The sequence below is a fragment of the Talpa occidentalis genome, unplaced genomic scaffold, assembly GCF_014898055.3.
Source record: "Talpa occidentalis isolate TD23 unplaced genomic scaffold, MPIMG_talOcc4v2.1 talOcc4.12, whole genome shotgun sequence".
Lineage (NCBI taxonomy): Eukaryota > Metazoa > Chordata > Mammalia > Eulipotyphla > Talpidae > Talpa > Talpa occidentalis.
This window is the reverse complement of record NW_023601212.1, coordinates 32,705,158-32,730,451: the sequence shown is the minus strand read 5'-3', so window position 1 is coordinate 32,730,451 and position 25,294 is coordinate 32,705,158. Positions and strand designations below refer to the sequence as shown.

At 36.0% G+C, this 25,294-nt stretch overlaps 1 protein-coding gene across 4 annotated transcripts in view; it reads left to right on the top strand.

Annotated features, from left to right (window-relative positions):
* ATM (ATM serine/threonine kinase) overlaps positions 1–25,294 on the top strand; it is a 107,765-nt gene that overhangs the window by 50,468 nt on the left and 32,003 nt on the right. For all 4 annotated transcript variants that reach the window (XM_054693233.1, XM_037505679.2, XM_054693232.1 and 1 more), the window contains 12 exons: positions 799–970; positions 4,347–4,488; positions 5,494–5,670; positions 7,301–7,478; positions 10,955–11,042; positions 12,945–13,100; positions 14,670–14,757; positions 15,473–15,561; positions 15,661–15,763; positions 16,595–16,743; positions 18,120–18,224; positions 19,398–19,517. In XM_054693233.1, the coding sequence (XP_054549208.1) occupies positions 799–970; positions 4,347–4,488; positions 5,494–5,670; positions 7,301–7,478; positions 10,955–11,042; positions 12,945–13,100; positions 14,670–14,757; positions 15,473–15,561; positions 15,661–15,763; positions 16,595–16,743; positions 18,120–18,224; positions 19,398–19,517 (1,567 nt within the window). The remainder of the gene's footprint in view (positions 1–798; positions 971–4,346; positions 4,489–5,493; positions 5,671–7,300; positions 7,479–10,954; positions 11,043–12,944; positions 13,101–14,669; positions 14,758–15,472; positions 15,562–15,660; positions 15,764–16,594; positions 16,744–18,119; positions 18,225–19,397; positions 19,518–25,294) is intronic.

The following is a 25,294-nucleotide window of genomic DNA, read 5'->3' as shown; positions in this document are numbered from 1 at the left end:
TCAGTGAAAGGTGACATGAACATATATTTAGGAATTCCTGTAGAGTCTGCAAGAGAGCTATACTTGCAGGATACAAGATGACCACAAAATTCAATTGTATACCAGTAAAGAACACTCTGAAATGGGAATTCCATTTTATCTATAATTCCCTTGACAGTAGCATTTAAGAGAAATAAGAACCCAAGGATAAGTGTAATCAAGGAGGTAAAAGATCTGAACATACGTTATTTGTTAGAAGTGAGTCAGTAAATATATGTAGCCCCTGTTCAAGGGGAGGGGAATTAGGCTTCACCTTATGAAAGAAGGACTGTCAAACAAATTGTGATGGATTTGAATCAGTTCTGCTATGACTGGGAAAGAGCATGGGTGGGTCCTCTGGCATGTTGAAAACGTTCTATATTCCTGCCAGTAGTGAGAACAAGTGGAAAAAACAGTAAATGCATATTTGAATTTTCACTGAACTGTGTGCTTAAGAGTGTGCAGCACCTAAAAAATGTTTTAAGAATTTATTAATAATCTCATATAGTGGTTATTTTATCCATCCTTAATATTTATATTCTGTTACTAATTAATCTGTCTCTTGGATATGGTTTTATGGGAGGAAATATCTGTTGCCCACCTAGGTGATTTCTAAAAAAAAAAATACAGTATTCTGAAGTTTCTTCTACCTATTCAAAATATTTGAAGTAATATGAATCTGGAAAGATGCCTAAATGCCATTGTATATTTGAAATTAGATAGTTTGTTTTATGTAAGATCTCTTAGCTATAACTACTAAAATAGAATTTCTGTATATAGAGGCTGTCGGAAGCTGCTTGGGAGAAGTGGGTCCTCTCGATTTCTCTACCATAGCTATACAACATAGTAAAGATACATGCTATACCAAGGCCCTTCAATTATGTGAAGATAAAGAAGTTCAGTGGACCTTCATAATGCTCACCTACCTTAATAATACACTGATAGAAGATTGGTGAGTATTTAGTAATACTTTTATTGATAGCAGTTACTTAAAATCTCATATGCTAGGAGAATAATTTCCCATATAAATTAACATTTCCAGTAACTAAAGCTTTCTCCTTTAAATTGACATGCCTTTTTAATCTCAGGTATTTAATGAATATCATCTTTTTTTTAATTCACATAATCACTGAAACCTTGTTATGTGCCAGCCACTTGATAGCGATAAACTTATCAGACTGTGTTAAAATCTGTGTTAAGTTCTAGTGAGAGCAGACTAGATAAACAATAAGAAATCTGTTAGGTGGTTCTACACAGAATGTTAAGATGGGAGAAGATGTATTTGAGGCACTTATCAAAATCAGAGCTGCCACTCTACTCTCAATGAGACTGTTTTGATCTTTTTATTTTTTTTTCAAAGATTTATTTATACAAGAACTGGGGTACAGGTCAGAAGCACAGAAGGGTGAGAGAACTCACCAGACACAGAGTGGGAAACAGAACAGGCAGACGGACCAAAGACATTGCTGAGGACAGCAGCAGGTGAGGCAGGAGAGGTCATCCACGCCATGTGGGTTTCTCCCTGGCCGGTGGGGCATCGAACCGGTGCTGCGGACAGCTTCGCAGCACGGCACTCAACCGCTGCGCCACCGGGGAGGCCCTGTTTTGATCTTTTTAGAAATAAGTTATAGAGCAGAAATTTCATGCCTCTGAAAGTCTTAAACTGATCAGACAGGGTTTTTCCTTTCCCATTCTCTATTCAAAACACAATTGAAACAGATATTATAATTTCACCTTGCTGGTATGAAATTATTTTTGCTTTCTATTACCCTTTTCCCACTTACCCACTTATTTTTCATATATTTTAGCACCCCTTCAACCTGTTCTCGGCATGGTAGGTTCAAATGATTTTTGCCCACAACTGTACATCTTTCTAAAGTAAATGTGTGTTTTGCATTTGTTTCCCCCCCCCCTTTTTTTTTAAAGATTTATTTATTTTTTTATACAAGCACTGGGTACAGTCAGAAGCATGGGAGGGTGAGAGAATTCACCAGAGCCAGAGCGGGGAATGGAACAGGCAGACTGACTAAATACACTGCTAAGGGGAGCAGCGTGCGCGGCAGGAGAGGGACCCTCGCCAGTGGCCGGGGATCGAAAGGGCGCTGCAGAGGCTATGGGCAGCTTCGCAGCCCAGCACTCAACCGCTACGCCACCAGGGGAGGCCCTGTTTTCCCTTTTCTTAGGGAGTAAATGATTGGCTGTATGTCTGCCTACAGTGCTGTTACTGTTGATTTAATGAACATGTATCTTTCTCTTATTGTTGTTATTGTAATAAAAAGGCTGGCACCGTTTCTTTCCCAACGTTGTATTATAAAAATTTTCAAACATCATAAAATTGTAAGAATTTTACAATAAATACTTGTCTATCATCTATCTATCTAGCATTAATATTTTACTACTATCCTTGCTTTCATCTCTAGCCATCCTTCTATCCACTTATTAAGCCATGTCATTTATGTATCTCAGTGTATATCTGGCATAGCTCTTGAAGAGATTTTCCAGAGAAAATGTGCAAGCATTAAGTGTTACATTTGTTACATAGAAATTTGCAATGGCTGTTCTGAAAAAGGTGCACAGAACTATTAGTGTGACTTCAATTTGAGAACAGTAGGGAACAGGTCCCATTTGTTTTTCCTGTCTTTTTTTAGAGGAAAAAATCATTACACGTATAGGGGGCTTTGGGTGTACAAAGGACAGGTTGACCAAGTTGTTCCCAGAATAGCTGGTTATGGATGACTTCTTGAGGTCAAGTGCCACCTAGATGAACCACCAGGAATTGGCTGAAAGATGATTTTTTTTTTAATTATTTGGGGGTTGCATTTTTGTTCTTCCATATGTGCACATGTTCCACTCACTCTCCACCAAACCATCCTGCCAATGCCCCATGAAAGATGATTTAGGATACAAATCATAGCTAGATGATTTGCTAGGCAGGGAATAGCAAGAGCGAAATAAACTTGCTGTGTTTGAGGAACAGAAAGAAGATGGTGCAAAGAAAAATGATGTGAGATGAAATTAGAAAGGTAGGACTAGATCTGATTAAGGAATTTGGATTTTATTTAAAATATTTAAGGAAGTATGGAATTTTCAGCAAAGCAGTGTCATGTCACAACTTACATTTTTACTTCAGCTTTTTAAATGGCAAATGGATCATGATGGGTATTGTGAAAAACAAGGACTGCCGGTGAAGCTATTGTAGTAGTCTGTGGGGGAAGTGATGGTGACCTCAGTGAGGAGGAGATGAAGCATTATGGAAGCAGAGCGTGCTTTTAATATAGAGCGAGCAGGACTTGCTGAGGAATTAAACAGGGAGGAGTGAGGGAAAGAGCGGAATGGAAGATCAATGCAAATTTACGGTTCATGTGTCTGGGTCTTATATTGAGAAACCTAAAAGGGATTAAGTAAGCCTTTACCCTCCCTGGCTGCCTAGGGGTTAAGTCTCAGTGCTATCACCAATAGGCCTGAGTTCTATACTGGCCAGGGAGCTAAGCCACATATGGCACAGCAGATCTTTCCTCTCTTGCCTGCTGTTCCCCTCAGCAGTGTATTTCAGTAAATCCACCTGTTCTGCTTCCCACTCTGTCTCTGGTGAATGCTCTCACTCCCCCACAGCTGTGGCCTACACCCCAGTTCTTCTATGTAAAGAAAAGTAAGCCTTTACTTGGCAGCTCATCCTCATTTACAGTATGAGCTTTATGGCAATTCTTGACAGCTGTCACACTGTTAGTGCTCTGGTTAGTTCAGTCTTCCTTTCTTTCCTTTCCTCTAGTTTTTGTAAAAGAACCTTCAATTTATTTTTTTAGTGACTTTTAGATGTTTTCCTAATGATTTTCAACTCACTTCTACTCAGAATAAGTATATACTTCTGTCTAAAAGTATTCTAGATCATTGTTCTAGAATAATGTTCAAGACAGTTCTAGCCATTTTGCCCTACCCCAAATTATTTGTATCTCTTATATTATCAAAAATTACTTTCTTAGGTGAATTAGTATTCTTTCATTCTCTCTACTAATTTTTTTCTGTCTGTTTTGAAATATGTCTTATGAGTCCTTCTTAACTTATAGTAGTTATAAAGGAAACTACTGTAGTGAATGAAGGGAATTGCTGTTGCCCCCATGAGTAATTCAAGTTTACTAAGAAATATTAAAAGTCCTTTGATTACTTTGGATTTGATGTTATAGAATTTTATTGATAAATATAAGGATTTCCTATTAAAAAAAGAAAAATTTCCCAAAAGAAATTTTAAATTTTAAATTTTAATTTTTTCATTGGAAAAAATCATCAAGATTAATAGTTTTGTAGACATTTGAATTGTATCTGCTTTTTAGTGTCAAAGTGCGATCAGCTGCTGTTTCCTGTTTGAAAAGCATTTTGGCCACAAAGACTGGACATCGTTTCTGGGAGATTTACAAAGTGACCTCGGATCCCATGCTGATCTATCTACAGCCTTTCAGAACATCGAGAAAAAAGGTCTTTCAAGCAATAAACGTTTATTGAATGCCTCCTATATCTAGAACAGTTCTATTTGTTGTGAGTTATGAAGACCAAGTTGCTTAAATGATATTCTACTTTCTTAAAAGTAATTCCAGCTGCATTTTTTGTATTCAAAAGATGTGCTTTTTTACTATGGCAGCATGGAAGAGCAGAAATAGGTAGTAGAGATAGAGAAGTAATGGCTGAGTTGGGGGGACAGTTCTTAAGGACTGGACTTTTTTTCTTAGGAGTAGAAAGGCCTACTTCTATCCCATTGAGCAAGTGTTTATTTCCAATAAGCAAGTGTTTATTTCCATAGCAAGTTAGAGTATCACAGCCCCTAGTGAAATATAAGGTGACCTCTGGAGTTCTCCCTTTTCCATGTTGATTATCAAGGTTCTGTGGAAAGTTCTCTCTGAAAGATGTTTTAAGAATTCTTGCTTCTCCTTTAGTCTAAGCATTCTTTTTAAATATTTTATTTTCATAAAGTGACGGGGAAATATATAGTTGAATTGTCATCAATTTAATAGCAGCATAAACTCATCTTGGAAATAGTACTTTTAAATATATCATAAATATAACTTTGGGGTTCGCTGAAATGACTACTAACTTAAACTGTTAATAAAACTGGCACTATAACCTGTAAAGTACTATAGGTTTAAAAGTTTTAAAATCTCACTTCTTGAAATCAATTCTGTGTGTTAGATTTAGATTTGAACTGGCTTTGTACCAGAGAGGCAAGGCAGACAGTTTGTGATTCATATATTATACTAATAGTGAGCTGAGAGTAAGGCTCCCATTTCCTGTTGTCTACACCAGTCATTTTTTACATACCACTCTGTCATTAAACAAATGTATTTTAATTTAAAAGGTAGCCATTGCCTCCATTTAGTTTTGCCTATATTTGTTTTATTTGAAATAGGTTTGTTTATGTTTGTTTTGTGTAGGGAGAGTAAAATGTATTTCTAATTAGCTTATTTACATTTTTGAATCTCTTTCTAGTTTTTAGAAGTACCCAGACTTGACAAAGAAAACCCTTTAGAAACTTTGGATGATACAAGCCTGTGGATTCCGCAAAATGAAAATCATGACTCTTGGATAAAGACATTGACTTGTGCTTTTCTGGACAGTGGGGGCACAAAAAGTGAAATTCTTCAATTCTTAAAGCCAATGTGTGAAGTAAGAACATTCATTAATTTGGCTTAATCCCTTTCTACCTCTGCTTGTTTCCTTTTAAGCTTTTTCTTTAGTACTAGTTTTTTTTGCTTGCTCCATCCCATGGTCTCTGTGTATGTGGCCTCTGCCTACAGTGCGCTGGGTGGTGGGTGGTCTTGGCCTCTGATTACAGGGTGGTGGGGTCTCCGTGCAGCATCTCAGAATGCAGTTGTAGCTAGGCAGGCAGGCCTTCTTTATTTAGTTGTAATGGTAAGCAGTGGGATTCCACTGGGGGGTAGGGTAGCTGCATACCAGATGGGTCCGCATAGGGGCCTTGAATAATTTATTACCATAGTTAAAATACTAATGATAGCAATTTCTTTTATTAACCAAAAGTCTGACTTTTTGCCTCTTCTCATAAGATCAGCGTCATTTACTTTCCCTGATTGACTTTCTGCAGTGAGAAAAAGGTGGGGAAGTCTTTAGCCATGCTTTTTTATTTTTGAAGGTATTATACAGTTTTTTCAGTAGTGTAAAGTTCAGTAGTATAAATGTTTTTATCAAATGTGTCATCTAAAACTGCACAATATGATAATGCCCTAAAGGCTTAAAAAAGCTAACCTGATTTACAATGTGTCAAGCATGGGTCAACAGAAATGTGAGAACACAACGTATATGACTAGGCCAAATGCCTGCCAACTCATCAAAAGTAACCAATAGGGAAATGAGTATGTGGTAAAGTGGCCTCATTAAAAACAGTTTTAAAAGAACTCCTTGTTTCTACAGGGAAAGAGTAGACTGAGGAAATCATTGCACTCTGTGACTCTACACTGCATGTGGACACATCAGCAGAGAAGCAGGACACACACACATACAAACACCTCGTTTCTCACTAGTAAACAAAAATTTTTTTGTGATAGAAGATAAAATGTTTATAATATCCATATATATATTTCTAGCTCCTTAAATTCTCTCTTTCCAAAACTGATTTTTAGATTTGTCTTTAGTTAAAAAGGAAGAAGTGTGCATTGGTAATCTAAAATATGTCTCAGGTGGTATATGGTGAATATATAAAGATGGTATCTTGGCAAAAATAAGGCTGTGTGCTGATTTAGTGTACCATATGTATTAAAGCACTTTGGAGTATACTAAAACATCCAATTTTTATATCCCCAAATCAGAGTTTATTAAAAAAAAAGAAATTTTTTAAATTTTCACATGACCGTTGTAGCTCTTCAATGAGTGTAGAAAATGTGTGAAAATGAAATTCTCAGCTTTTCTCTTAAAACTTGGATTCCCATTTTCTTTTATGTCAAAGTAGAAAACTACTTCTGTTTCAATTATGAAATTTTATTTACAGTAGTAACATAATTTCATTTGTAAACAATGTTCTATTTCATCTGCAAATGGCCTATACTGGAAATGAGCAATTATAGTGTAACTCATATGTGTTTGATATAGTCTAGTTTAGTGATTTTTTTTTTTTCCCTAAACACTACCAGGTACATGTGTGTTTTGTTTATTTTTAGCAGTACATTAAATTCATGACAGGTTCATCTGTCATTCTGAAAAAATTTTAATATGTTTGTAACAGGGAATGGAAACTTTAAATAATATAGTATCTTAAACTGTTGACTGTGTTTGTATATTCTAGGTGAAAAGTGACTTTTGTCAGACTGTGCTTCCATACTTGATTCATGATGTTTTACTTCAAGATACAGATAAATCATGGAGAAATCTGCTTTCTGCGCACATTCAGGGATTCTTCACCAGCTGTTTCAGACAGTCTTTACAAACAAGTAGATCCACAACCCCTGCAAATTTGGATTCAGGTATTCTGTTAAATTTCTAGCATGTGTACTCTGTGTGTGCGTGTGTATGTGTTGAAAACAAGATATGTCCATGAATCTTCAATTTTTTTTTACTAATTTGTACTGTTACCTTGTCAGTTCTAGAGAAAGGTAAATTTGTTTGAATCATTAAGGTGCTTTATAGGCTTAATTCTATAACCTCTAATCATCTATTTCTTCATCTGTGCAGTAGAGATAAAGGTTATGGTAAATTTTCAATGAAATGTTGTCTGTAAGGCTCCTAGGGTAATATTTATTGCATAATGCTTCCTCCGTAAGTGATGGTGGTTAATATGTGGCAACTCACTGACCTTTTGGTATGCTCTTGTCCAGTAAATAAGAGCAGCTTTGGACCTCCCCGGTGGCGCAGCGGTTGAGCGCTGGGCTGTGAAGCTGCCCGCGGCCTCTGCCGCGCCGGTTCGATCCCCGGCTGCTCCTCGGCCACCGGAGGAGGGTCCCGCATGGTGCGCAGACCTCTCCTGCCGCCCGCTGCTCCCCTCAGCAGTGTACTTCGGTCCTTCTGCCTGCTCTGCTCCCCGCTCTGGCTCTGGTGAATTCTCTCCCCCTCCCGCGCTTCTGACTGTACCCAGTGCTTGTATAAATAAATAAATAAATCTTAAAAAAAAAAAAAAAAAAAATCTTTAAAAAAAAAAAAAAAAAAAAGAGCAGCTTTTTACTGCTCTTGTCCAGTAAATAAATGCAACCAAATATTTTAGGTATGGTACCTATGATGGAACTTTCATATCAAAGCTCTGGCCAACTCATTTTTAAAATTTTGTTTAAATTACAAAATTATATTTTTGTATAAAATACAGAAAAATTGCATAAATTAAAAAAATTAAATTATCCATGTAATCCTGTGATTTAGGATGGCCACAATTAACATTTGATATGTTTTTAGAAATAATAATTAGTTTACATTTTATATATTCTTACAACCTACTTTCTTTTCATGCTATGTGTTTTCCATACTAATTGCTATTATGAGTAGAAATTCTACCAGACACATAATACATATGTGTATAGTTGAGGACTCATTAAGAGTTAGTTTTTCAAATCTAAATTTTAAAAAAGAAAAATATTCACAGATCTGTAATGTTAATCTGTTGTCTTTAACATACATTATTAATTTATATTATCCAAAAATATAAAACTAGGCACATATTTGCTTATTGTACTTCAAAACTAGTATAATTCTAAGAAAAATATTAATTTAATATCCTATTTTGCTGCAACTGAATTGCTCTTCGCAAAATTGACTGTGGTTCCAGTCAATGGGGGCATCAATTGTGATTATTTGGTTGGTCTAGTTGTTTCTTTTACTCTACTATATTTACTTGATGTGACTTATTTTGATTTCACTTTGTTCTGTTTCATGGTTTTTTGTGTTATTTTCTATTATCTAACTGCAACTGTAAATCTACTACTTGAAATAATGTACTTATAAACACAGATGTGGATGCCCATTCTGGAGTTCTATTACATTATAAGAGGGTCATGTAAATGATCCAGAATATGCTTACATGAATTTTTTTAGGCCTTTGAATAAAAAATTTCTAATATTACTATTCTCATACTTTGCAAACTAGATTGTATCTCCTATCCTTTATTTGGGAAATATAAGTATTTGCCAGAAAGCACTTAACTTTAAATGTTATATCATTTATAGTAGTACTGAAGAGTTTTATTATGTCAAGCTTAACATAATCATTGCCTGTGATAAACTGACAATTTGTTATCATGAACATGGCCAAGATTCTTTTTCATTTGTTCACATAAATTTATGATAGAAGCACTCAAGGGTAAAATCAGCCAGTTTCACTTTATGTCTGTATAGAGTGCCAATATTTTTATTGCCTTAAATGAAAATTTAAATATCACATGTAAAATTCTTTTATAAAAGGAAAGTAAATTGGATTTCCATCAAATTAAAGGGTTTATCTTCTTTTGAGGTCTGTAAATTTCACTTGGATGTCCATGTGCATCTTTTTTTTTTAATAATTCTGTTTTAGTCTTTTTTAATTTGTCTTTTTTTTTAAGATTTATTTTTATTTATACAAGAACTGGGGTACAGGCCAGAGGTGCAGGAGCATGAGAGGATTAACCAGAGAGAGTGGGGAGCAGAACAGGCAGACAGACTGAAAACACTGCTGAGGGGAGCAGCGGGCGAGACAGGAGAGGTCTGCAGTGCCATGTGGGTGTCTCCCTGGCCAGCCGGGAATCGAACCTGTGCTGTGGAGGCACAGACAGCTTCACAGCGCTGCGCTCAACCCCCTGTACCACCAGGGAGGCCCTCCATGTGCATCTTTAACTCAATTGTCTGAGGCTAAACTTATCTTGTTCCTCCCCACCCTTGGCATTCAGTCACCCAAGCCAGAAACCCCTTCCATGTCTTATCTAGTTACCCAGTCTTGCCAGTTCTTTGTTATAAATCACATCAGTACATCTGTTCTGCCTGTCTCTGGCATCCTGCTTTCCAGCTCCCTGCTGCAGCACAACTGGAATTCTTTTTTTATTTTTTTATTTCTTTTAATTTTTTAAATAACAATTTTATTGAGGCATAATATAAAAATTCACCCACTCTAGTCACAACTGTAATTCTTTCAGGATATTCTTCAGAATCTTTCCTTTTCCTGCCTACTCAGAGAGTGTTACTGTTGCCTGAAACTCTCTTCTTCCTCTTCTCCTGAGGGCCCTTTACTTTCAGAGTCCACTTTTCCTGAAAGCTTCTCTTGTTTGGAGTAGGTTGCTGTCTATCTACCTCTACAGCATTCTAAGCTTTCCCTGTGGCAGCATTATCACACTACATCAAGAGTCTTTCTGGCTAGTCAGTTCTGTATGGTCAGAAGAAGTCTGTCTTATTCATGCTTGGTATGCTGAGCACCTAGTATATAAAAAATACCTAGGAAAGTATTTATTGAATAAATGAAGTTATCCCCTTCTTCAACAAAATACAGAATTAAAACCTCAGTTTTAGGGCCTCCCCGGTGGCGCAGAGGTTGAGCACTGGGTTGTGAAGCTGCCCCCAGCCTCTGCAGTGCCAGTTCGATCCCCGGCCTCCAGGCGAGGGTCCCACATGGTGCACAGACCTCTCCCGCCGCCCACTGCTCCCCTCAGCAGTGTACTTCGTCAGTCTGCCTGTTCTGCTCTCCCCTCTGGCTCTGGTGAGTTCTCTCACCCTCCCGCGCTTCTGACTGTACCCAGTGCTTGTATAAATAAATAAATAAATCTTTAAAAAAAAAAAAAAAGAAAACCTCAGTTTTATTAAGCATAGTGGCTTCTTTTTTAAAGAAAATGCCATTACATTCCATTTTTCAAATCATGTTTATTTATTCAGAACCACCTTTGTGCTAGGTACAGTCCACTAGAACCTTTTTAGTGTAGAGGAAGACAGATATGGAGGAAGTCTTAAACCAGTCTGCAGTTACTGACAGTCGATATCTTTGATTTTTTTTCAGAGTCAGAGCATGTTCCCCGATGCTGTTTGGATAAAAAGTCACAAAGAACAATGCTTGCTGTTGTGGACTACATGAGGAGACAAAAGAGGTAATATGATGACTAATGCTCTTGAGTTTGGAGATAAAAGTGTAGTATGTTTCTGCTGGCTGAATGTTAACATGATTACTTTAGGTGATGTTGCTCGAAGGTGCTGTATTTAATTTGGGTGATGCTTAACATCTCCTTGTTAATAATCCATATTCAGGATGGCTGAATATGGTGTAAATTCGGTTATATCAATGTCAGGAACTCTGAACTCTAGTCCTTACTGTGACAGTAAAGTACTATTTTTGAAATCACGCAGTCTTTTGGCCTTTAGTTTATTTTGTCTATAAAGTGATAGGAGTACAATAAGTGATTTTCCAGGGTTACTTGTAGTTATATTGCCCTTCTTTTAACTTTTCTCTCTACTTTTTAACTCATAAGAGTAACTAGGGTTATATGTAAGTCCCCTTTGTGTATCTTTATTTTCTTGAAGACCTTAGTCCTTAAAATCTGTGATTTTGTACAGTAGCACTGTGTATGGCAGTGTTTATTTTCTGGATTCTGAGAAATTATATACTAGACTACTTGGTTTCTGTTATTTCTCAATGAGATTCAAGGCAGGAATTGCTGGAGTGGGTGGTTGGTCTGATCTGTACCCTTAAGAGTTGACCAGAACTTTGAAGAAGTAATGTTGTAGGCTTAGCACTTGAATAGGTAAGAACTGTTACCTGCTGAATATGAAAGGTTGTGGCGCAGTGGTTGATAAAGAATGGGAAACAAATGAAAAATTGTTTAAATGTATCTACATCTTAATTAATTCCTCTGTATCCCCCTAAATTTTCATTTCACTCTTAGACAAGTGATAGGCCTTCCAGTATATTTGTTCCTGGCTAGAAAAGTACTGATTCACCTACTGTACCAGACCCTTGTCTGAGAAACCCCATGAGAAGCTCTAAGGGTAGCTGAGAGCATCTCCTTCCTTGATGTTGGGAGGCAGTCTCACCTTTAAATTATTCACTTCTGATTTATCATTTAGACAGAATGGTGTGGACAATGGTAGACCTTGGAAATAAGTAAAAATTGTTAACAATCAAGTTTTCATTCTGAATATGACCTTAAATAAGAGTCCTTCAGAAAATATGAATGGGACAGAGAGTGAAGGGTATGGACTTACGTTCAGGTCTAAGTCTGGTACTTAGAAGCTTTGTGATCTCTGAACTTCAAGTGCCTCAGAATAGCTATGATTAAGTGTATGCTATGTGATAGGTATTTTCTCATCAGCTTTATAAACATTTTTTAATCACTGCCACTGTTCTTTGTGGTATGTTCTGTTCTCCGGTTTTATAAGTGAGGAAACTACTTCATAAGTTGCCAGAGATCTTATAGCTTGAAGTAGCTGATCCAACTGGATTTGAACCTAGCTTTATCCTACTCTAAAACGTGTGCTCTCAACCACTACTTCTTCACTTTTCCATTAGTTTTCCAAAATAGAGTATCTATGGTCCCTTTCAATTCTGCTCTACTACTATTACCATGGAAGGTTTTTATGAAATAACTCAACCTAGGCAATAAACTCAGGAGCATATGAACTGCAATAGGAAAAACATGTAATTGTGTCTTAGAAAAATAATGTTTTCATTAAGTTGGTCATCTAAAAAGATCTCTGTGTATGTTACTAGCTATTCTCTGCCACCTAGTTATAGTCTGTGATCCATGAGTCCCTTCGTGCAAGGCTAGTACAAATCCCAAATTTGTATGGGAGGATGGTCTGTAGCTTTCATTTGAGGAGCTTGTGATCCAAATAAAGTGAGAAATTGGGCTCGTAGGGAATTGTGGCTTTGATTATTTGAAGGTAATTTTCTATTTAACTAGCCCTAGCTGCCATTGTATTCGGTATCAACCTACTTTTATTTTGATATTGAAATTAAAGAATTGGACATGGTAACATGTTTAATTTTTATTCAGACCTTTTTCAGGAACTGTCTTTGATGATGCTTTCTGGCTGGAGTTGAATTATCTAGAGGTTGCCAAGGTAGCTCAGTCTTGTGCTGCTCACTTCACGGCATTGTTCTATGCAGAAATCTACGCAGATAGGAAAAGTATGGATGATCAAGAAAAAAGGTAATGAAATTTAAAGTTCTTGGTTTTGAAAATTGGTGATATTTTTCAGTAAAGGTATTTATTAAAGATTTTTTTTTGTTTCCATTGCCCTATTTAAAAGATATTTTCTGGATTTTAAAATGAAATGGTAATTACCAGAATGTTGTGAGTACATTTTGTCAGTCTGAGGTCTCCTTTGTGCCACCTCTCTATTCTCCCTCCAGTAGGTAAATGGTACCATGTCTTTTGTGCTTATCATTCCTTAAATGATATTTTGTCATTTGAATATGAACCCATACATATAGCTTAGTTTTCCTTGTTTTTGAACCTTATAAGAAAGTATATGTGTGCTTTTCTGCAACTCATTTTTCCACTCAGTATTTTTGTAAGATTAATGGAAGCAGTTTGTTGCTGTGGCTCATTAATATATCACTGCCTCATGAGGCAACAGTGGGAGAGTACCAGCATAGATTTACCCATTCTTCTACTGATGATATATATATATATGGGTAAATATGTGTGTGTGTGTGTATATATGTGTGTGTGTGTGTGTGTGTGTGTGTGTAGAATTACTGGGTTGCAAGGCATGCAGATTTTCAACTGATGTGCCAAATTGTTTTTTAAAGTGTTCATCCCAGTTTGAATACATCTCAGAAATGTAATTTGCAAGGAAATAGATCAAGAAGAACCCTTGTATTTGAAGAAGGTAGCCAAAGTATTTCTAGTTTGAGTGAAAAAAGTAAAGAAGGAACTGGAGTAAATTTATAGGTAAATAACAGAGGTTTTACCAATTCATGACATTATTTTATACATTGGATTATCATTGTTATAGACACTGCAGCTGGCATGATTTTAAAACTGAAATTACTAATAGGACCAACCAAATCTCACAGGTATAAATGGTTTAGAGCTAACACATTGGAGATAAATTTGAGTTCTGACCTTTCAGTGTCATTTATTAGTTTTATAATCTTGGGTTTCAGTGGAGTCTACTAATCCACTTCCTTCCCCACATTTACTAATATCAGACTTATTATTTTTTGGCAATTTATCAGGTATTAAGTGGTATCTGATTATGCTCTTACAAATTTGTGTGCCTGTGATTATTAATAAGGTTGAACTTCAGGTAAAGCCACTGGTAGAACATTCAGGAAGAGAATTGGGGTTTATAAATAATCACATTTTGACATATAACCTACCTATATATAAGAGCTTGTCATTAAAATGCAATTTTCATTCAAAGAATTAACATTCGTAAAATTCTTTTCATTCTAGGCCTCAATGGCAACATGCATAGAGTCAGAAGCGCGGGAGGGTGAGAGAATTCGAAGTACACTGCTTCTGCGCGCCATGTGGGACCCTCCTCCAGTGGCCGGGGAGCAGCCGGGGATCGAACCGGCGCCGCAGAGGCCGCGGACAGCTTCGCAACCCAGCTCAACCGCTCAATGGCATTATGTTTTAAAGTATAAATGGTTCATTCTGTTTTATTTGTGACCTTTGTTAGTTGATCTGTCAAAGTCTTTAACATATGTATCAACAAGCTTCCAAATGGTATATTCTCACTAATATAAGTGCTTTTGTGACAAACAGAAATCTTACATTTGAAGAAGGGAGCCAAAATACAACTATTTCTAGTTTGAGTGAAAAAAGTAAAGAAGAAACTGGAATAAGTTTACAGGCAAGTATAATCCAAGTATAATCCAAATATGTGATAATATTTGGATTATTATTTTGTTATAGAGGCTATACAGGTGTCATTTTGTTTTCAAGTTAAAGTTACTTTTTGGTCTGTCATAATAATAGTTTACTAAAATTATGATATGCATTGTCATTAAAATGCAATTTTCATTCATGAAATTTATTTCACATTATATATAATTATTATATAGTAAACTGTTATAGTAAATACTCAAGAATTTGAGTATCAACCATATTTATCCATATTACATTTTACTCATTGTAACAATTCATCTTTTACTTTTCTTTCAAGAATTTGAAAATTGTTGAACTACATTCAGTTTTCAGAAGTCAGATTTTGCATGACTTCATTTTCCCATGTATGCTTTTAACTGCTGACAGGATTATTTGCTTTGTTGTTGTGATTATTTTTGTAGGTGTTAAATGCTTAGTAGGTTGGAATTTATTTCTTATCTAATTTATGAAGTTGTAAGCAATTCTTCTCAGGTAGCCTACTATTATTCCCCGTTTCCTGGGATCAGTTTGTTATGTTACTGACCCAGTGTTTAGTATATATGTCAATATCACATTTCACTTTTCTAACATAGCATTTAGTATTGGGTGTCATATGTTAGTAATGATATAATTTCAAACTTGTTAAGTTCATAAAGTGTTATGTTTACCCCCTCCAATTTTTGTTATTTACCTGCTTCCAGGACCTGCTCTTAGAAATCTACAGAAGCATAGGAGAACCAGATAGTCTGTATGGCTGTGGTGGAGGAAAAATGTTACAACCTCTCACTAGGTGAATTGAATTTTTCTAGATGATGGCTTGGTAATTCTGTTTATGAAGGAGCCACATGCATATACAACTTAAAGGTATTTTTAAAATATTTTTTTATAGACTACGAACATATGAACATGAAGCAATGTGGGGGAAAGCCCTAGTAACATACGACCTTGAGACAGCAATCTCCTCATCAGTCCGCCAGGCAGGAATAATTCAGGTATGCTTTTTTCTGCTTTTGTAAAGCTCTAAAAGTCTAGTGCTGAGGTTATTTCAGGATGTCCATAGAATATTTACACAAGTCAGGCAAATTCTAGAGATAAGAAGTTATCTTTTTTCCAGGCATTGAGCTTATGATTCAGAGGGGTACACAGGAAAATCAGACAGGTCACTCACCTCAAAGAAATTGTAGGTTTATTGATCCTAATCTTGTTAGCTAACAGGGGAAGGCTCATCCTGACTGTGTACAGTGTGCCTGGGTATATATTAAATGCGTCACTGGAAAAATCTGATGCGAACTATTTCTCTTAGTTTGCATTGTGGTGGTCCCAGAAAGTGCCCTGCCTGTTACTGGCTAATATCCCTTAGCCATTCTTCCAGCAAATATTAGAACCCTTGGAACTCTGTGTTGGTGTTTTACAGGGAATATGCTAAACAAACATTTGAGGGACTTATTATGACTACTACAATTGTTTAAAATTACTATTTAGGGTTGATTGCTATTTTTGTTTCTCTGTTATCTTTTACTTTTTTTTCCTAAAGATTTATTTATTTATTTATGCATACACGAGATGGTCAGATGTGGGGGGTGGGATGAGAGGATCCACCAGAGACAGAGTGGGGAACAGAACAGGCAGACTGACTGAAACACACTGCTGAGGGGAGCAGCGGGCGAGACCGGAAAGGTCTGCTTCACCATGTGGGTTGCTCCCTGGCCGGCCGGGGATCGAAGTCATGCTGCAGAGGCTGCGGATTGCTTCATAGTGCGGCGCTTAACCCCTTGCACCAGGGACACCCTCTTTTATCTTTTTTTTTTTTAACTCCCACTCAGGCCTTGCAGAATTTGGGACTCCGCCATATTCTTTCTGTCTATTTAAAAGGATTAGATCAAGAAAATAAAGAGTGGTGTGCTGAGCTCCAGGAACTTCATTTCCAGGCAGCATGGAGGAACATGCAGTGGGATGACTGCATTTCTGTCAAGTAAGAAGAGCTTTGATATTTTATATTGTCATATCTCCAGTTACAAATAGTAAACTCTTTTTATCTTGCTCTACGAATGTAACAGGAGTTGTATTTTTGGCTGATGCTGCAAATTAGAGATATGTCTAAAATGCTTAAATAAGATAGCATTTAAGTTTAAATTTCACTTCCTTTTTCACTAGAGCAACTCCATCCCACCCCTAGGGTATTTTTGAAAATAGAAATATAAAGTGTCTAATGAGAATCTTGTCATTGAATCTTCTTATATCTAAATGAAAGTACAGGTGTTTTCCTCCCCACTCCCTACTGCAGAGATTTTAGTCAGATAGCACTTTTATAGTTTGGATGGTAAATAAATGACTGCTTATCTTTTTTTGATGAAATATTTTCTTTTACGAGGCACATAGCTAGCTCAGTTGAAAATATTTTCTTTTATTAAAAATATGTATGCATCAATAAATCACTATCAGGAAGAGAGTGTTTATAATCTCTCTGTAAGGTCACTAGGTTTTCTGAATGAAAAGCCAATGGCTTAATCTAATAAAAGTTTTTTTATTTATGTGTAAGAAAGTCATTTGATGATATAATACCAAAAAAAAATGAACTGTTTATTTGCCTCCATAGAAAATAAATTTCATTAATTAGGGTGTCTTTCAAATTTTAAATTGTTAGATTGTTATAAACTTAGAGATATGTGTTCATGTTTTTAAAAAAGTAAACTCTATGAACTTGTTCCTCCTACTTAGCCTCTGTAAGTCACCATAAAACTTCCTTACCCTTGCCTACTATATTTTAGCCACAGCGGGCCAAATTTTTCCTATGAAGACCTTCTGTGTACCTTCTCTTTTCCTGTTTTCATATAGCTGATTTCTTGTCATTTAGACTCACATTAATAACGTCACATCTTCAGAGAAACCCACTCTAACTACTCACTCTAAAGTAGCACACATTTTAATTATCTGCATGCCTCTTGTCACTCTTTGATATTTTTCTTTTTGTCTATCTTTTCCAAACAAGAACATAACTTTATGAGAATGGGAAATGGATATAACTTGTCCATGTGTGGGTCCTCTGTATATCAAGACCTTGGTACCCAGAGCCTGGCACATATTAGGTCTTCACTGAATAAATTTTACACATAAGAAGAGAGCATATCTAGAATCTAGCAAAATATAAAAGAAATTTACTTTTTCTCCTTGAAGAATTGAGGTGACCACAAAATTCTTTGTGTTATGAAAATCTCCAGAAATACGTTAGGAGGAATCCTAATTTCAGGTTTAAAATTTTGTGTCTTGATGAAGTTATTTATGCATGAATATCATAAGGTTTTGGTTTTAAATATATTTTTTCTTTCATTTTTTTAAATTATCTCACAGCAATAAAACAGAAGGAATCAGTTACCATGAATCTCTGTATAATGCTCTGCAATCTCTGAGAGATAAAGAATTCTCCACATTTCATGAAACACTCAAATATGCCAGGTATTACAAAAAGAGTTATTGTATTTTAGCATTTAATGTCATGACGTCTTTTCTGCAAGAAACCTCAGCATAAGGATTTGCAGTGGTGAAGGGACTACGATATGTAGTGATGGTCAGGTGGTTCCCTGAAATTTCCAGCCCTCTCCTAGACTGCACACTCCCTTTGTCATAGTGATGCATAGCTATCAGCGTTGAAACTCCAAAGTGCAAAAGGGTGGGCAGTATCCAGTGATGAACCATTTTATTCCTTTTGCATATCTGAGGAATGAGGGGTGATGAATTTGTCTTCTGCAATCATGTTTTTTAAGAATTAGGGGTGTGCCTATTTTAACAGTTGTTTTCTGTATATTGCAAAGGCGTTCTCAATGCTTTAAGTGTATTATGTTAAAGGATTGTTTAATGTACACTTGGCAAATATTTATGCATACCTTGGTATTTTTTGTTTTAGATATACAAGTATGTGTATATGTTAGATATTTACATAAGTTTTTATTTAATACTTTTTTTGGTGTTTATGTGTTCACATATATTCTTTCCTTTAAAAAATTCTTTCTGGGATCTCCAGATCAAATCTTTACTCTGAACCCTCAAAAATGTCTTGTTGATTCCACTCTTTTGATTTTCCTCCTGGACTAGTATACTGAAAGTTTAAATTTTGCCTCCCTAAGTGGTTATATGGCATTTACTTCTCTTAGCATGAGGGTTCTTTTTACTAAGTGGTGACTGATGCTTAAATTCTTAGAGGTATGTTTGGAGGTACAAGTAGGAGAATACCAAAGAAAGTACTTCACTGTAACTTGATAACCAAATATGCTATATTATTTTTGCTTAATAGAAGTGACCTAATAACTCTTGCATTTTATTACAGAAATAGCATTGTTGCTATTTAAGTGCTTATTATGGGCTAGCTGCTTTATTCAGCTCTTTCCACTTGTATACTCTACTCAGAATAATTCTGGAAGTTAAAACCTTAGGTTCTCAGAAGGCCAGTGATGTGCCCAAAGCGATACAGCCTTAAGAAGCAAAACTGGGATTTATATTTCTGTCCGTAGAACTGACTTTGTCTCCACTGCATTATGCTTGTACTTATAACTTATCTACGTTGTGAAACTATTTAGAGGTTTTCCTGAAAACCTCTTACTTATCAGAGTGTCTTGTCTTTTCTGCCCCCAGGGTAAAGGAAGTGGAAGAGTTGTGTAAGGGTAGTCTTGAGTCTGTGTATTCCCTCTACCCCACACTTAGTAGATTGCAGGCCATTGGCGAGCTTGAAAACATCGGGGACCTTTTCTCAAGGTATGTGATTCATAGGACTTTAAATCCCAATGTGCAGCTTTCCTGTTACCAATGATGACTTTAAAAAAATTAAAAAGAGATCTGATGTATATTTCGTTCCTTTTATCAAGGTACAAGTTGATTAGCCTTAGTGAACTGTGTCCTGTAAATATTTTCAAAGATTTTCCTAGTAAAAAATTGAAGTTTTCAAATTTAGTTTACAGTTTTTCTCCAGACAAAACTATATGTTCATGGTTCCTGCTCAGTGGAGCACTGCATTGCATTAGTGCCATTTACTGTCCACTGCCATCTGATACTAGGAGCTCTAAAAAGTAGGGCCTATTCTCTCATTTATTGTTGTACCCCAGTGTTTTTCCTGATTTTCAGTAAACATTCATTGATTTTTATATTCGGTGAATGTTGATGAATTTTTGGAGGTTGCCTCTTAAAATGGTAAAAAGAAATCTAGAAATAGCTTCTCCAGAAATGATGGGATATGAGATGAAGTAGTTACTCAGAATGCTTTGGATCTAAGTTTGTACTTTGTGACTTTGAGAAGTCATTGATCTCATTGGGCCTCATTTCCTTACTTCGAAAAGGGGGGATTTATATTTGGTGGTCTTTAGGGCCTCTTTTAGCGCTGTCATTCTGAGTCACCATTGTTAAGAAGAAGGAAAGTGCTTATTAATGACCACGATTACCATAACTTTATTACTTGTAAGTAGAAAGGAAAGCAGAGAAGGAAATTTTAGAGTCAGAAAATAATGACTTTTTCCAAAATTGCATAGCAAAAGACAGAGCCATTTATGTCACTCTTCTTAATAGAGAATAAAGGAACAAACTGTTTTCTGCTTTCACCAATAAATACATTGGTAGTTCTCACTGCCAAAAATCCAGGAACTTTTCTTCTGAATGAAAGATGCTTTCAACTAAAAAACAGGAAAGAATTTCTCAAGGAACCCTGATATGTAATTATAGCTCTTTCTCTGATGGGCATTATAAGGAAGAGAGGCAGAGGAAAAGTTTGATATACTAGTGAATAAATACTTACACCCTAGCAACTTATGCTTTGAACTTATGTGCTTAAGCTTGAGAAGAGTAGTTCTCAAAATGTGGTATGGAGATTCCTGGGGGTCTCCAAGATACTTTCCAAGCATCCATGAAACAAAACTGTCGTTATAACTATAAGAAGGTATTGTTTGATTTTTTTTGTGGTTTCGTACTCTCATGAGTAAAGTTTTGATGAGGTAACACAGAAAGATAGGCAAATATTCACGTTTCTCCCTTTTCCAACTTCACATCTGTATGAAGTTAGTCTTCACTTAAATCAGTGAAAACATTGTATCACAATAAACCTAAAGCACAAGCAAGGATGAGAATACAATTATCACTATCAAACCAGACATCAAAGAGATTTGCAGAAATGCAAAAACATTGTCCTTTCATTCACTTTGTTTTGTGTGCTTTTCATTAAAAATGTTATTTATTACATGCAAAAGAATGAAGCTTGACCACTACCTCACACCATACACAAAAATCAACTCAAAATGGATTAAAGAACTAGACATAAGACCTGAAACCATAAAATACATAGAAGGAAATATAGGCGAAACACTACATGATATGCACATCAAAGACATCTTTACAGACACATCACCCAAAGCAGTGATAGTGAAGGCAAAGATAAACAGCTGGGACTACATCAAATTAAAGAGCTTCTGCACAGCAAAAGAGACAATAACAAAAACAAAGAGAAACCCCACCAACTGGGAGAACATTTTTGCACCCAACACTAATGATAAAGGACTGATCACAAAAATCTGCAAAGAGCTGATGAGACTCAGCAACAACAAAGAAAATAATCCAGTCAAATAATGGGCAGAAGAGCTAAAAAGAAACTTCTCTGAAGAGGAAATGCAAATGGCCAACAGACATATGAAAAAATGTTCAACATCACTTGTAATCAGGGGAATGCAAATCAAAACTACCATGAGATACCATCTCACACCAGTGAGAATGGCACATATTAAAAAAACTAGCAACAACAAATGTTGGCGAGGGTGTGGAGAAAAAGGAACTCTTCTGCACTGTTGGTGGGAGTGCAAACTGGTCCAACCGCTATGGAGAGCTGTGTGGAGATTTCTGGACCTTCTAAACATAGAGCTTCCATATGATCCAGCAATTCCACTCCTAGGTATTTACCCAAAGGACACAGAAACATCAATTCCAAAGAACACCTGCACCCCTATGTTTATAGCAGCACTATTTACAATAGCTGAGCTTTGGAAACAACCCAAATGCCCAAAAATAGATGACTGGATCAAGAAGATGTGGTACATATACACCATGGAATATTACTCAGCATTCAAAAAAGATAAACACATGCAATTTGCAGCAACATGGATGGCGCTGGAAGGGATCATGCTCAGTGAAATAAGCCAAAAAGAAAAAGAAAAATACCGGATGGTCTCACTAATAGCAGGAATCTAGAAAACTTAAATAAGGGACCAGGAAAATGAATATAAGAAAGTCAAAATCAAAATCAACAAAAAACTATGAACCAGAGATACTTTTTGGGGCTGGGGGGTGGGAAGGGAAGGATTGGGGTCAGAATGGGGCTTTTGCAATTGTATGGGGGAATATAAAAATAAAATTTATTATTTAAAAAAAAATGTTATTTATACTATATAAAATCTTTGTTACTGTTATTTTAAAATAAATTAATACATATTAGATTTTTCTCAGTTTTAGCTTCTAATACAAAAGCTCTTTGGGATCTTTAATAATTTTTTTAATTTAAATTTTATTTTTTATATTCCCCATACAATTACAACCCCCTTATTTTGACCCCAAGCCCTCCTTTCCCCAAATCCCACCTCCCATAGAGTGTCTCTGGTTCATAGTTGTTTGTTGACTTTGATATTTTCTTTCTTATAGTTATTCTTTTTCCTGGTCTCTTATTTAGGTTTTCTAGATTCCTGCTATGAGTGAGACCATCCGGTATTTTTCTTTTTCTTTCTGGTTTATTTCGCTGAGCATGATTTCTTCCAGCTCCAACCATGTTGCTGCAAATTGCATGTGTTTATCTTTTTTGAATGCTGAGTAATATTCCATGGTGTATATGTACCACATCTACTTCATCCAGTCATCTATTTTTGGGCATTTGGGTTGTTTCCAAAGCTCAGCTATTGTAAATAGTGCTGCTATAAACATAGGCATGCAGGTGCCCTTTGGAATTACTGTTTCTGTGTCCTTTGGGTAAATACCTAGGAGTGGAATTGCTGGATCATATGGAAGCTCTATGTTTAGTAGGTCAAGAAATCTCCACACAGCTCTCCATAGTGGTTGGACCAGTTTGTACTCCCACCAACAGTGCAGGAGAGTTCCTTTTTCTCCACACCCTCGCCAACATTTGTTGTTGCTAGTATTTTTAATATGTGCCATTCTCACTGGCGTAAGGCGGTATCTCATTGTAGTTTTGATTTGCATTTCCCTGATTACAAGTGATGTTGAACATTTTTTCATATGCCTGTTGACCATTTGCATTTCCTCTTCAGAGAAGTTTCTTTTTAGCTCTTCTGCCCATTTTTGGACTGGATTATTCTTTGTTGTTGTTGAGTCTCATCAGCTCTTTGTAGATTTTTGTGATCAGTCCTTTATCATTAGTTCTGTATGCAAAAATGTTCTCCCAGTTGGTGGGGTTTCTCTTTGTTTTTGTTATTGTCTCTTTTGCTGTGCAGAAGCTCTTTAATTTGATGTAGTCCCAGCTGTTTATCTTTGCCTTCACTATCACTGCTTTGGGTGATGTGTCTGTAAAGATGTCTTTGATGTGCATATCATGTAGTGTTTCGCCTATATTTCCTTCTATGTATTTTATGGTTTCAGGTCTTATGTCTAGTTCTTTAATCCATTTTGAGTTGGTTTTTGTGCATGGTGTGAGGTAGTAGTCAAGCTTCATTCTTTTGCATGTAGTGACCCAGTTTTCCCAGCACCATTTATTGAACAGACTTTCTTTGCTCCAATGCATATTCTTTGCTCCTTTGTCGAAGATTAGTTGACCATAAATCTGTGGGTTTATTTCTGGATTAATTCTATATTTGATTCCATTGGTCTGTGTGTCTGTTCTTGTTCAATACCATGCAGTTTTGAATGATTATGGCTTTGTAGTATAGTTTGAAGTCTGGGAGTTTGATGCCTCCATTCATTTTTTTTTTTAGGAGAGCTTTGGCTATTCGGGGTTTTTGGTGATTCCATATGAATTTCATCAATAATTGTTCTATTTCTTTGAAGAATGACATTGAAATTTTGATTGGAATAGCATTGAATCTGTATATTGCTTTTGGTAGGATGGCCATTTTAATAATGTTTATTCTTCCAATCCATGAGCAGGGGATGTCTTTCCATTTCTCTGTGTCTTCTTCTGTTTCTTTTAACAGTGTTTCATAGTTTTCTTTGTATAGGTCCTTTACCTCTTTTGTTAGATATATTCCCAAGTATTTGATTTTTTTTTTGTTTCGATTATAAAAGGGATTTTTTTTTTAATTTCTTCTTCTTCAGATTTATTGTTTGTGTATGGGAAGGCTGCTGACTTTTGCATGTTGATTTTGTATCCTGCCACTTTACTGAACTAATTGATGAGTTGAGTTAGTTTTTCTGTGAAGTTTTTGGGGTTCTCTGTGTATATTATAATATCATCTGCAAATAGTGATAGTTTGACTTCTTCTTTTCCTATTTGGATTCCTTGTATGTCTTTCTCTTGTCTTATTGCTCTGGCTAGGACTTCCAGTATTATATTGAAAAGCAGTGGTGAGAGTGGACATCCTTGTCTTGTTCCAGATCTTAATGGGAATGCTTTCAGCCTTTTGCCATTGAGAATGATACTGGCTGTTGGCTTGTCATATATAGCCTTTATGATGTTGAGGTATGTTCCTTGTATCCCGAGAATTTCAAAGGCTTTTATCATGAATGGGTGTTGCACTTTGTCGAACGCTTTCTCGGCATCTATTGATATTATCATATGGTTTTTATATTTCTTTTTGTTGATGTGTTGGATAACGTTGATTGATTTTCAGATGTTGAACCATCCTTGTGTCCCTGGAATGAATCCTACTTGGTCGTGGTGAATTATCTTATGGATACATTGTTGGATTCTGATAGCTAAAATTTTATTGATGATTTTTGCATCAGTGTTCATTAGGGAGATTGGCCTGTAGTTTTTTTTTTTTTTGTGTTGTCCTTGTTTGGTTTTGGTATTAGTGTAATGTTGTCTTCATAGAACGTGTTTGGTATTATCCATTCCTTCTCAATTTTTTGGAAGAGTTTGTGAAGGATAGGTGCTAATTTGTCTCTGAATGTTTGGTAGAATTCATTTGTAAATCCATCAGGTCCTGGGCTTTTGTTTTTGGGGAGGTTTTTGATTACCATTTCAATTTTGCTGCTTGTAATTGGTCTGTTTAGGTGTTCTATTTTTTCTTTCTGTAGCTTTGTGTGATTGTAGAGTTGTAGGAATTTGTCTATCTCCTCTAGACTGTTGAACTTGTTTCCATATAACTGTTCATAGTAGTTACTGATTATTCTTTTGATTTCTGCTGTGTCTGTTGTGATTTCTCTTCTTTCATTTATGATCCTGTTTATTTGTGCTTTCTCCCTTTTTTCCTTTGTGAGCCTGGCTAGGGGTTTGTCTATTTTATTTATTTTTTTTGAAGAACCAGCTCTTGGTTTCATTGATCTTTTGGATTGTTTATTTAGTTTCAATTTCATTTATTTCTGCTTTGGTTTTTATTATTGCTTTTCTTCAA